At 35.7% G+C, this 14,479-nt stretch overlaps 1 protein-coding gene across 1 annotated transcript; it reads left to right on the top strand.

The window, feature by feature from the left end:
• The first annotated feature begins 1,507 nt into the window (after positions 1–1,507).
• Positions 1,508–5,804, top strand: LOC131660077 (uncharacterized). Its single transcript, XM_058929208.1, has 5 exons — positions 1,508–1,636; positions 2,725–4,457; positions 4,550–4,754; positions 5,084–5,247; positions 5,339–5,804. The coding sequence occupies exons 2-5, from the start codon at positions 2,729–2,731 to the stop codon at positions 5,518–5,520; spliced, it is 2,280 nt and encodes a 759-aa protein (XP_058785191.1). The 5' UTR covers positions 1,508–1,636; positions 2,725–2,728; the 3' UTR covers positions 5,521–5,804.
• The last annotated feature ends 8,675 nt before the right edge of the window (positions 5,805–14,479 follow it).

The following is a 14,479-nucleotide window of genomic DNA, read 5'->3' as shown; positions in this document are numbered from 1 at the left end:
GAAATACAAAAAAAATGTGTTTTCGGAGATGCATCTCCGAAAGCGCTTTTTTTTTTTTCAAAATTTGTCTTATTTCGGAAATGCATTTCCGAAAACATCATTTCAGAAGTTCATTTCCGAAATACTGCGTGTATTGCAGATTAAGCAAAACAGCCCACTCCCCCATTCATTTTACCCTAATTTTCTTCCAAACTCAGCCTCTCTTCAAAATTTCTACAAAAAGCAAGTGTGAAGTATCAGAGATTGCCAAAATCTTCTTCCAATCTCAACCTAAATCATCTCAAACACTAATTGGTAAGTTTATCAAGTTTTTTCAATTTTTAGATCCATTATTGATATCTCTATTAGGGTGTTTAGAAATTGCAAAAATCACATTAAGATAGGTTGGTACTGATATTTAGGTTGTTTAGAATGAGTAAAAGTAGTTTTGATTTAGGATTTTGGGGTCTGCCATGGAAGTTGCAGAAAACTTCTTCGCAGGGGTGTTTCGGAAGTTCATTTCCGAAAACACCTCCATTCCCAGTTTCAGAAATGAACTTCCGAAGTGTATCAGAAATGCAATTTTTTGTTTTTTCTGTTGTCTTGCATATTAATCGATTTCAATTGTTTTCAGGAACATGTCAGGCAACCAAGCACGCATCAAACAGGGTAGAGAGACCCAGACTGCGTCGGCTAGACGAGAGCGGGCGACGCAGCTGGCGTCGACGCAGGGACGGGGGCAGGGTCGGGGACGTGTGCGAGTTCCCGTGCAGATGGACGAGGGTACCTCTACATCTGGATCGAGGAGTCGTCTGGCTCGGGTATCTTCTTCCCGCCAGCGAGAGGAGGAGGAGGAGGAGGCAGTGCCATACCACGAGGCGGAGGAGGTACCGGATGTTGACCCTCCACACGGGGAGGAGGATGAGCAGGAGGAGGGCTACCCGGGAGGGCCCAGTGACACTTCCGTGCTGCTTACCTACCACGAGCACGTCGCTCGGCGTATCTGGGAGGGAGAGGTATTTTTTATAATTTGTCCGACTATTATTTAACCGTTTATAATTTAGCCGTTTATTCAATATTTTTTTAACGGTCTATTTAACATACTTTTTTATTTGTTTTTTTTGTAACAGGAGAGAGAGCCTTTGAAAATGGTGAACCACTCCCGGAAGGTTTTTCAGTCTGTTTAAACCAACTGCTGAGTGGTTTAACGACGCGGTGAGAGCTTCAGGCAATGTTTTAAAAACCGGACCGGACCGGCCGGTCGGACCGGTTGAACCGGGAACCGGCCAGGTAACCGGCCAGGTTCACTTGTTCGATCGCCCATGTCTGAGAACCGGATAGAACCGGCGTGAACCGGTGCGAACCGGGAAAACCGGTGGTTCTCGTAAACCGCCGGTTCAATTGCTTATTTTTTTTTAAAAAAAAATTTATTCAAAACGACGTCGTTTTGAGTTTTAAATTAAAAAAAATGAAAATTATTTTGTAAACTTGTTTCAGCCATCGTATAGTTTTCTTTCACTTTTCAGAAACAAAAGAAGAGAAGTAGAAGAAACTGGCCGCCGTTTCCTTTGCACATCAACGCCGCCGTTTCCTTTGCACATCAACGCCGTCGTTTCCTTTTCCGCCACCGCGCCTCCATCATCAATCCCACTGCACCGTAAGTTTTTTTAATTTTTATTCTGACATGTATTAAAAATTAGGGTTACTTTGTTTGAGAGTTGTTGTTATCTTCAATCCAATCATTTATTGATTTTGTTGTTGTTCTGTGAATATTGTTGTTGTTCTGTGAATGTTGTTGTTGTTCTTACTGCTGGTTTTGTTGTTGTTGTCTGAAAGCAATTTAAACATTTTCTGTAACTTAAGACACCAAAAGCATACTGTCATGCAAGCACTCTATTGTGTGTCCTTTCTTGTCCTAATGTCCAACAACTACAAGGGTCACCTAGATGTGAGTTCGAATATCAGATAGCATTATCTAAGCATGAACGGGGATGGGATTGCCACAAGGTTTAAGTCGCAATTTGGCAGTGACTGAAAAGGGGTTTTGATGAACTGTGACATAGATGAATACACACTAATTAAGTAACAGTATGTTCGGTGTCTAAAAAACTAATGCAGACTTTTTCTATATCTACAATAACTTAGAATTTGTTATTTTCATGTTAAACAAAAATCCTAGCCATGCCAAGCCACAGAACTTAAAAAAACTTCATACTACATTATCAGTTTTATATCCATTGCTACTGGCTTAATTTCTATGGTGCTACATTATCCCCTACATTATCCATTGCTCAGTTTTATATCTTTATTTCTCTGTTCAAAATGGGGCTTAGTGCTTATCCTAAATAGGTTTAAATAATTTCATTTTCTTTTTTGTAGTCTCATAACAAAAATAGAAATGATAGAAATTTAGTATATGAAGGTTGATCAACAACTACCATGCATGAATCTATTTTATTTTATGAAGCAATTAAGTGTATGGTCTTGAATTAATAATGAATCACAACTATATATAACATGCATGAAAACATTCTAATTGTAGTAAAAAGCAAGAAACTCTATTCTCACATTGTTTATTTCTAAAATATATATTTGTTTAATTTTTATAAGTTAAGTTAAGTTGTCTACGTATAGTATTTTTTTTATAGTTTATTATGGCAATTTTTTTATGGCAATTTTTTTTTTATTCTTTTGTCTATGCTTTATAGTTTATTTTTTATATGGCAATTTTAAACAATTTTACAGGAATATGGCATCTACTGAAACACCATCATCACAACCACCATCACAAGAAGCATCTTCAGCTCAAAGTTTAGTTCAAAATAATGTTAGAGGAAAGACTGATATAGCTTGGGCACATTGTACTAGAAGTCCTGATGGAAAATCTCTTGTTTGTATGTACTGTCACAAATCTTTTGGTGGAGGTGGAATTCATAGGGTAAAGCAACACTTGGCTGGAATAGTAGGAAATGTTGAAATTTGTAAGAAAGTGTCTGCTGAAATTCGTTTTCAGATGAAACAACATTTCAACGAGCGGAGCAAGAAAAGAAAAGCTTCGGATGTGGCTGAAAGTGAGTCATTTACTACGGAGGGAGGTGAATTGCAAATTGGTGCATCTAAAAAGAATGACGCTCGCATTGGTACTTATTTTTTACCAAGAACAACTCCGGGAGCTCAGCCTACTTTAAAAAGTGTGATGCAAAGTAAAGAAGTGGTAGAAAAGTGTGATCTTGCTATTGCCAAGTGGTTTATTGATGCATCTATTCCTTTCAATGCTGCAAATTCACCATATTTTCAACCTGCAGTTGATGCTCTTTGTTGTATGGGTGCTGGATATAAAGATCCTACCATGCATGCTCTTCGTGGTAATTTGTTAAATAAGTGGGTTGATGACGTGAAGATACAGATAGAGCAATATCGTTCTACTTGGAAGGATACAGGTTGTACTCTTATGGCAGATGGATGGACAGATCGTTGTAGAAGAACTCTTATAAACTTTTTAGTTTATTGCCCCAAAGGAACTATTTTCATAAAGTCTGTTGATGCCTCTGGTGCTTCTAAAACTGCAGAAACATTGTTTAAGCTTTTCAAGGAAGTAGTGTTATATGTTGGCCAGGAAAATGTTGTTCAAGTCGTTACAGATAATGCTGCGAATTATGTTGCTGCTGGAAAGTTGTTGGAAAGGGAGTTTCCTAAGTTGTTTTGGTCTCCTTGTGCGGCACATTGTATTAATTTGATGTTGCAAGACATGGGGAAATTAGAGGAAGTAAGTGAGACAGTGTCACAAGCTTCAAAAATTACCAAATACATATATAATCATTGTTTTGCATTGTATTTGATGAGACAACATACAGGTGGAAGAGAAATACTCCGTCCTGCTCCAACCCGCTTTGCTACTAATTTCATTGCATTGCAAAGTATTTTGTCTCATAAAGATGCACTAAGAGCCATGGTAACATCCAAAGAGTGGACAACCACAACTTATTCCAAAGATGTCAAGGCAAAGCAATTTGTGGAACAAGTCTTAGACTCAAGCTTTTGGTCTAAATGTGCTGACATAGTGAAAATTACAGAACCTCTTGTACGTGTGTTGCGTATTGTTGATAGTGAAGATAAGCCGGCTATGGGATATCTCTATCGAGCTATGTATAAAGCAAGAGAGGAGATTGAGAAGAGGTTTAGAAGAAATAAGTTGAAAGTAGAGCCTTATTTGAAGATCTTGGATAACCGTTGGGATGCACAACTTCGGAAAAATCTCCATGCTGCTGGTTATTGGTTAAATCCATCTTGTAGATTTGGTCCGGAATATGAAAAAAACAAGTCCACCACCCAAGGCCTTTTGGATGTCATTGAAAAGTATGCTTATGATAGTAAGGACTTGCGATCTAAATTAACTGCTGAGATAACTTCATTCAAAAATTGTGAAGGTAGTTTTGGAAGGACAACAGCAGTAGAAAACCGAGATGATGTTTTGCCAGGTAAAATTATATGATAAACTTTAAGCATTTTGGTACAATGTCAATATGAATTTTAAAATGTTTTCTAATTTTTTTCACATGCATTATTCTAGATCAATGGTGGGACACTTATGGAACCGAAGCGCCGAATTTGCAAAAGCTGGCTATTCGGATTTTGAGTCAAACTTGTAGTGCATCTGGTTGTGAACGAAATTGGAGTGTGTTTGAACACATTCATTCAAAAAAGAGAAATCGGTTGGAGCATCAAAAGCTTAACGATCTCGTTTATGTTCGTTACAATTTAAGGCTACAAAATAGGTATAGCACTTATTATGCTTTATATGCTATTGTTTCAATACTTGATGACATGATAATATTGGTTCTATGGTAAAGAATATATGATACCATTTTATAGTTAAGAAATATGCTATTGTTTAGTTTGTTTGATTTATAAACAAGACTATTTTGTTCTTCTCTTGATGACATAAGAATATTGGTTCTATAGTTAAGAATATATGATTTTGTTTAGTTTATTAAGAATATTTAATGATTCTATATTTAAGAATATTTTGTTTAGTTTATTAAGAATGTTAGATTTGTTAAATTTATTTGGTTCTATGTTTGACACTGCCGTTAATGATTTGTAGAACCAAGAAGAAACAAAATTATGATCCTATTAATTTTGAAACACTCGGTGATCATTCTAATTGGGTGTTGGAGGATTCACCACCATTCTTGACCGTTGAGGAGGTGGAAGCACTACGCAAAGATCTTGCTAGTATGACAATCCAACCTATTTCAAATGATATTGGTATGGTATTCATTTTTGTGATTACAATTATGTTGTTTTAATTTCTTAAAATATGTCAATTTCTAAACTCTTTAAATTGATGTTGTTATAGATGAATTAAATTTGGATGATGTTGATGTTGAGGGAGATGCACCACTTAACTCCGGAGAAAACAACCAAAGTAATGATATCGTTGATGGGGAAGATGTTACAAATGCGATTGATTTTGTCGAAGATGGTTTTGATGTTGAAGGAGATCCCAACATTGAGATAATTTTACCTCCTTGGAACTAAATTTAATAGATATTTGAGTGTTTTGGTTCTAAAGTATTCTATTAGTTTATATTGCAATTAGACTTTGTAATTTGTACTACTTTGTTATGTGTAATACTTATGTTTAAATTTGCACTAAATTTGTAATTTTTAAGTGTCAAGCAAACTATATTTGTGCTTTTTAAGAGCGGTAAACTATATGGATTATTAGTATTTTCCGCATCTAATGTACAACTTCTGAATTTGTGATTTTTAAGAGCCTTGTTTATAGATTATGCTGTTAATGGACCAGCTTTTAAGTGCTAGTTATAATTTTTTTAGATATTGAATGATCCGGTTCAACCGGTTTTATACCGGTTTAATGGATTATATAGTTTTATTATAATGACAGGTTTAATCCGGTTTAATCCGGTTTAATCCGGTTTGGTCATGCGGTTCGACCAGTGACCCAGTGGTTCGACCGATGAACCAGTGACCCAGTACCTTTACCGGTTTGATGACCGGTCCGGTTTTTAAAACATTGGCTTCAGGGCTTAGTGGGCTCTGCATGACGGGGGTATACCACCATCAGCCACGGCATGCAGGGGGCCTTTGTGGAGCGGTGACACAGGGAGACGTCTTCTTTCCACTTACCGGTTAGGGAGATGACGATCACCTTGCATGATGTGCAGTGTCTTCTCCACCGGCCGATCAGGGGGACGCTGTTGCACCACTCCCGGATCCAGAGGATCGAAGCCAGTGAGTGGATGACGCTCTATTTGGGTATGGAGCCCGAAGTTGCTGACTATGAGTGCATCACGACATCTGGGCCTCATATCCGGTTCACCACACTGAGCATTTATTTTGAGCACCATCTGGTGGCGGCGGCCGAAGCCGAGGATGCGGGTGACGACCTATTTACACATTATCACCGTGGCTGCGCTCTCCGGTGCTGGTACATGTTTGTGGTAGGCGCTGCAGTCTTTGTGGACAAGAGTTTTTGGTACGTCGACGTGACCTACTTCCGCTACTTCATGGACTTGACTACCGTTCACCAGTGGAACTGGGGGGCAGCTACTCTGGCATACCTATACCAGAAGCTGAATGAGGCCTCCAACTGGAGGACGAGGCAGTTGACCGGATCCTGCACACTACTTAAGGTACGTTTCATTTTAATTGTTTCGTATTTATTTATGTTTCGTATTTATTTTTAATACATTATCGTGTTTGTGTTTCAGAGCTGGATCATCTCTTACTTCTCCCGCATCCACGGCTTCCACATTGATCCTGAGTACGATGACGCCATGCCCAAGGCCGCCAGATACGTTCTCTAGAGGGGGAACAATGCAGTGGGACCATACCGTGGGTACCTCGACCGCACGATGCACGATGACGTCACTTGGAGGCCATTCAGCGACTACACTCACGTTGTCCCTTTTGACGGCATATCTTTATATTTTGGCTGGTTGGCATGCGGGACCAGCACCATGGTCCGGTATCTCCCTAAGCGGTGCAGGCGACAGTTTGGGTATGTGCAGATGATACCCAGGTCACCTTTTGAGGCTGCTCCCGACACAGTGACCCGAGTGCAGCTCACTGGCATATTTGAGGATTGAGAGCGTCATGTGGTACCGGAGTAGTATCGTCGCATTCAGGTCACCCAGGACTGACACAGTGTGGAGGGGTACGTCACATGGTTCTACCGGATGTCACATCCTCTGCTGAGACCTGACGCTCTCGGCGCTCCTAGGCCAGCACAGGAGGAGATCCTGGAGAACCAGCAGGCCGAGGATGACCACGCCATTGATATCCTGCCGATCTGCCAGCGGATAGAGATGCTTAGGCGGGACGCGTTGTATCGAGGTGTCGTTCATCAGGGCGGTCCAGAGGCAGTCGCCGTGATGGAGATGATCGTCACTGATGCGGGCTGTGTGGCGGCATACAGGCGGCAGAGGAGGTCCCAGGGAGAGAGGGTTAGGCATACCCAGTAGGAGTCCGGGTTTATTTTTTTTTGTTTTCGGATTGTATCTTTCGCACACTATTACTATTTGGATCGGCTTGTATATATTATCTGGATTTGATTTATCATATTAGTATTTTCTGTTTATATGTCGCTTATTTTATTTGGCGTTTTCCTTTAATTAAAAATACGAGACTGTTTCGAAAAACATTAAAAAAAAAAAACACAGCTTCTGCATAATTCGGAAGTGCATTTCTGAACCCCCCCAAAATCTGAAAAAGGGTGTTTTTGGAAGTGCATCTCCGAAAACACCCCCCATTTGGTGTTTTCGGAGATGCATTTCCGAAGTCTGAGAAAATTAAAAAAAATATATTCTGGAAATGCATTTCCGAAACAGGGATAAAGTGAGATTTTCGTTGGGGTGACCCCATAGGAAAGTGAGTAAAGAATTTTTTTTTTCTTCTTAATTTATTAGTCATGGCAAAAAATTACAAGGCGTGTCATTTTTTCTTTCAGTAGAAAAACTAACTGAAGTGAAACTTCTTTACTTTTTTTCATCGATTGGACCCTAAATCAAGTTGAAATTTCTCCCTTTTACTATTGTTTGGGGCTGTTAACTATGGAAATAGGGATTAGGAGGTCACATTTCACATCTGTTGGGACTGTTAGCCGAAAAGATAAGGGTTAGGGTGTTACATATATCAATCGAGACTTTTAACTAATGTAAATTTTTTTGTATTTTAAATATTATTTAAATTAAAATTTTTTTTGTTATAACTTATATTTTTATATATAGACCTTAAATAACATATTTCGTACTATATATATTTACAGGCTTGCTATTCCTACACCATTTTTCAATACACCAGTATATACACCGTATATGATTACATTGCAAAACATTCATGCACAGAAATCAATGGAGATTAAATTATTAAAAAAACTAAAATTAGTAGAGTGTAGCTATACTTTTACGGTGTAGGTGTGAAAAGCAGTGTAAGAATAACTTTTCTCATATATTTAATAGCTACAAGGTCAAAACAAAATTTACACATATACTTATATCAAAAAATAAAATGACACACATTATCAATGGTGATTGATGCTGAATTTGATAGAGAGAATTATGGTTCGATCTTCCGCAGCTACGAACTGATATAAAATTTTTTGTATTTTACATATTTTTTAAATTTTACATATTTTTTATTATAATTTGTATTTTTATATATAGAACTTAAATAACACATTTTGTACCATATATTTAATGGCTACTGTTGAATTTGGTATTTGTGTTTGTTAGAGTTTGTTTGAAGTCCCACATTGCTAAGGTTCCCAGACTGTTGGGTGTATAAATATGTGAGGGCAACCTCACCTCTTGAGCTAGCTTTTAGGGTTGAGATCCAAGCATATTTAACATGGTATCAGAGCCGGGTTAAGGACTGCAATGTGGACATTTAACCCAGGCCTACAGGCTAGGCGTGAGGGTGAGTGTTGAAGTTGGTATTTGTGTTTGTTTGAAGTCCCACATTGCTAAGGTTCTCGGACTGTTGGGTGTATAAATATGTGAGGGCAACCTCACTTCTAGAGCTAGCTTTTGGGGTTGAGATTCAAGCATATTTATCATGGTATCAGAGTCGGGTTAAGGACTGTAATGTGGACATTTGACCCAAGCTTATACGCTAGGCGTGCGGGTGGGTGTTGACGTTGATATTTGTGTTTGTTAAAATTTTTTTGAAGTTCAACATTGCTAAGGTTCCCGGACTGTTGGGTGTATAAATATGTGAGGGCAACCTCACCTCTTGAGCTAGCTTTTGAGGTTGAGATCCAAACATATTTAACAGCTATAAGATAAAAAAAAATTACACATATATTTATATCAAAACAAAAATGACAAATTATATATCAGTGGTGATTGGCGCTGAACTTGATAGAGAGAACTACGGTTTGTCAGAACTGATATCCGAACCAGATTAGGCGGTCCAGTGGGCCAGCAGATACTGGTGGTGAAAACTAAAAAAAGAAAAGACACATTATATACCAAAATTGAATATGCTAATCAAATATGTCAATAGTGACTCAAAACTATACATATTAATATCTTACAACGTTACTCAAACATATCAATGGTTCGATTGAACTCATAAAATTCAAGAAAACTAGTTGTCCAACGTAAATGGATGTACGTCATATAAGTCTTCAGGTTTGAATGGTTGGTGTTTACAAAATGTAAAATTAGAATAATACAAATTTACATTTTTAAACAAAAAAAAATAAAATCAATGACATACATTTATAACAATATTAACTATAAATATTAAAAATAAAAAATAAAAATGAGTTACAGATAAATAATAATAAAATATTTATTTGTTTGTTTCTCATATCCATTTTTGACGATCTTAACAAATAGTATGAACATCTTTTTTTATTAACTACATTTACTAAAGCATTGCGAGTGAGGGTATTGAAACAATTGATTTATTTAATTCTGAATTCAAAGCTCAATATTTGAGATTGTAGGTCAATCCAACTAAGAGAGGTTTGATAAGACAATTTAATCACTAGAGTTATATTTATAGTCAAAACCATTTAAGGTTTGAATGATTAGATTTGTGATAGAGATTTGATTATTTAAGGTTTGAATGATTAGATTTGTGGTAGAGATTGGATTCCTTTTCTAATGTTATGAAATCCATATTTTAAGTAGGTTACTTGACACCATGTATGTGCACGAGCTAAACTTGAGCCTCTCCAAATATTGTTTCGAGTTTTCTTGATGCAACAATTATGCTGTTATTTTTGGAAACATGGAGTTCTTCAAAAAATGTCCTCTAATGCCAAGTTACAAAATATATGATTTGTATAAAATGATTTTATATTTTATCAGATGACATGTTATGTTTTGTATAAAATGATTTGTATAAAATGATTTTATATTTTATATTTGCACATGTCATGTTTTGGTCATCATGATCAAAGAATCATGCAAATAGTAATACGAAGCTTGTAAATAACTTGTTAATTACAAATTAATACAAATAAATGAATAATTAGTCAATTATATGGTCTCACATGTCTAATTACTTCCCCCACCATATAAAAAAATAGTTGAACATGTTTCCAAAAGGGAAAGTCTTCATCATGAAGCTTCAACATATCTTCCATAGTCTTAGAATACCTCATAATATTAAATAGTTACTTCCAACAATGATTATAGCAGTCACCTAAAAATAATAACAAGAATTTTAAGAAATAAAATTAGAAGAAATTGTAAGCAAAAATCTAACAGAAAAATTGGGAGAAGTACCACAAGGTAACAAGATATTGTTGACAACAATCGAAATAACTAATTTTTGAAACAACTTCAAATACTCTAAGTGGTGGCATTGATGATAAAATAAGTTCTCAATAGTCTCTCCACACGTCTTGTTTTATCAAAATCTCATCAATGCAATAACATCTCATTTTTGCAGTTAACCATCATAAACTTCAGAGCTTATTCATGAAAAAATATAACCATAATGGTAAGAGAAAATTGAATACTAGGCAATGTCAACCCAAACCACATGCAATGTGCAACTGGAATTTCGATATGATCAACTAAGTTTGAAAGTTTTGAAAAAGTGAGACATCAATACCAACAATATCATATAGTATGCACCAAATGAATCACCTACTCCACATCTGTATAACTTAGTAGTTTATAAATAAAACACATAAATATGACTTTGAGAACTCATGAGTTATTTTCATTGGTCTTGAATCAATAATAAACTAAGTGTCGTCTTTGAGGGCATGCAAGACGGATGACCGCACAGGACTTTAAATTTTTTCAGGGTTAAATTATAGGTAAATAAGACCTCATAAATTATATGTCAGGTTAAATCTTAATTAAATAAGGTCTGTATTTGTTTTATCATAGGTAACCGTATCTAACCTACACAGGACCTCCAAAATCTTGAGATGGAAACCCTAACAAGACGTAAACAATAGAGCTACATGGATAGAAAACAATGTATCTATTGATCACTTTATTGTTTAGTGTGCACTTGATTCATTATCCTGAAGGAAACAAGATATACAACGTGATCAGACATTTTTTACTATTTTGTCTCCATACACCTGAAATTTAAAATATTAATACTTGCTGGCACACATGTAAACTCTCTTACAAATTTTAACAAACAATAAAAATATTTATTTGTTAGTTTTCTCATATGCCTTCTTCTTGATCATAAAAAATAACATGCACATCACATGTATCAACTTCTTCATATGAAGTAGGCACATGTGTGGTAAAATAATGGTTCTTAGGAATATCAAGATTTAAATCTTGATTTTCATCACTATGAGGAATGCGTTTTACTTGGAGAACAATTGACAATCTATTGTCAGATTGGTCAGCGACATAAAACATTTATTTTACTTGAGATGCCATAATGAATGGTTCGTTCATATAACTCATCGATTTGTACACCAGTGTTACTTTAATTTACTTGAATTTAAATAAAGACACTTTGAATAAAACATAAAAAATATCCTAAATCTCCTCAATGATCCCAAAGTACAGTTTAGATGTCATTCTAGGATTCTTATATTTGGAAGTAGAGAAGTACATGGATTCAGATTCAACCATAACCCCACTAATGTCGTATGCGTTCCAAGTTATTACATTAAATTAAGCATGCATGAAATCCATTTAATTGTCTCGAATGCACCTCCTCATTAGAAACCCTTTCATTAAACCAATTTATGAAATTCTTGTTATGCCCTTTCAACAATCACTTGCCACTCATTAGGGGAAAATTTTCTTTTATAAGTCTTTTTGTGAGCAAATAAGTAAGGTTGAACTTCATCAACATTATTCAATATATACAAATGTGCTTGAAGAACTACATCCCGAGCTATTGACTTAACATTTAAACCTCGAGTACCTTTGCCTTCATATCTTCCATCATGACAAGACTTTAGAATTCATATAGAGTCTCCTTTTGACAAATAGTTTGAACCGAACTCAATATCTTCTTCTCTAATGTACCTTTCAACGATCAAAACTTATGGACGGTGATGATTCTTTGTATACCATTTTAAGATCTTCAGGTATGCCCTCTTGGATACATCCTCCTTAAATAAATTAGACCACAAAATCGAATTTTCCCAATTAAATGAATAATTAAGTGAACTATAATGTCAAAAAATGACAGAGGAAAAATATATATACAATTGAAACAATGTTATCGCAACCTTATCTTAGAGCTCATCTATTTTTTGGGGTCAGATACTTTATTACATATAACATTAAAGAATAAGCCCAATCTAAAAACAGTTACCCTTATATTTTTTGGTAAGATGTCACAAATAGCCACATGTATATGTTGTATCATAAGGACATGAAAATCTTGAGATTTTAAGTCAATTAATATGAGGTCTTCCAATGATACAAATTTCTTGATATTTAATGATTACCATTGAAAAACTTTGATACCATGCAAACACTCGCAATATTTTTTTTCTAGATACAATGTGACATGTCGGAGAAAAATATATTCTTTTTTCTAATTCTTCTTGAGCCAAACCTTGTTGTATACCCATCACCACCATATCTTGACGAAAACCCTTACCATATTCTGCCTTGCCTTAAATGTTTAGCAGTATTACAGTCAAACTATCACACATATTTATCTCTACATGCATTACATCAAGACTATGTTTTACATTGAGCTTAGACTAATATGGAAGATCAAGGAGTACCGAGCTCTTTTTCCATATATTTTCTTAAAGGACCCTTTTCTGTTATTTTCAAAGACAACATTAATATGAATCAGTGAAGAAGGTGAAGTTGTAGTGTCTACACAAGAAATACGACAATCTCAACATGAAAAACAATAAGAAGGTACCAGTTGACATCTTCAGAGTGACTCTGATCACGAATGAGAGGAAGGCTTATGGAGAAACTCTCTATGAACAAGTAATCATTCAAAAAGGTACTCAGATCCTTTACTCCTCAGTTTGATTACATAGTTGTAACGATAGAACATTCTAAAGATACTAGCACCATGAGAATCAGAGAACTCCCGAGTAATTTAGAGGCACCCGAGTTATGTTTGAATGAAAGAAACTCAGAAAGGGAGTCTAAGCATGATATGAAGTTTTTTTTTTAATAAGAACAAGAAGAAAACATGGCTAGAGAAAAAGAAAAAGAATGATCAAAAGTTAAAACCTTATTCTTCAGAAGAGAAGAAACAGAAGAATGTTCATAAGGGAGATGAGAAGTTTGATAAGAGAAAAATTTAGTTCTTCAATTGTAACAGATTTGGCCATTATGCCTCTTATTGCTGGTTAAATAAAGAAAACAAGTGTGAAGAAGTCAATATAGCCATAGGAGATTCAGAGGATGAACTTGTTCTATTTATGGCATCTGAAAATGAATGTGAAAACATGATATACTGGTGGTATATAGTCACTGGCTGCTCAAATCACCAAACTAGAAACAAACAATGGCTTTTTTGTTTTGCCTCTGGTTGAAAGATCAAATTGATATGTGCTGATTATAAGTATTTGAATGCTGAAGGAATTAGAAATATCAAAGTGAAGTTGCAGCATTGCAAAAACTGCTCTGATCAAGGATGCATGGTATGTTCCTAGTATGAAGAAAAATCTGATAAGTTTAGGTCAGCTAATTGAAAAAGTTTTTTTAGTAACTATGGAGGAAAATCTCTTGAAGTTTTATGATTATAATCAAAAGATTATTATGAAGTCTGAACTAGGAAAAAATAAAACATTCAAGGTAAATGTTGAAACAATAGACACTCAATGCCTTAATGCAACAAGTGTTGCAAGGGAAAGTGATCTATGGCACAAGAGATTGAGGCATTTGAACTTCAGAATCTTAGAGCATGTGAGTTCAAGAATATAAAGAATATGGTACTTGAAATTCCAACGACTTTGGCACCAGAGAAATCATGTGATATATCCATGAAAGGAAAGCAACCAGGGTTGCGTTTCTCATCAGAATTGCCTCTAAGAGCAACTCATGCTTTG

Source organism: Vicia villosa, linkage group LG3 (genome assembly GCF_029867415.1).
Source record: "Vicia villosa cultivar HV-30 ecotype Madison, WI linkage group LG3, Vvil1.0, whole genome shotgun sequence".
Lineage (NCBI taxonomy): Eukaryota > Viridiplantae > Streptophyta > Magnoliopsida > Fabales > Fabaceae > Vicia > Vicia villosa.
The sequence above is the reverse complement of the archived record's forward strand: the minus strand, read 5'-3'. Positions and strand labels throughout refer to the sequence as shown.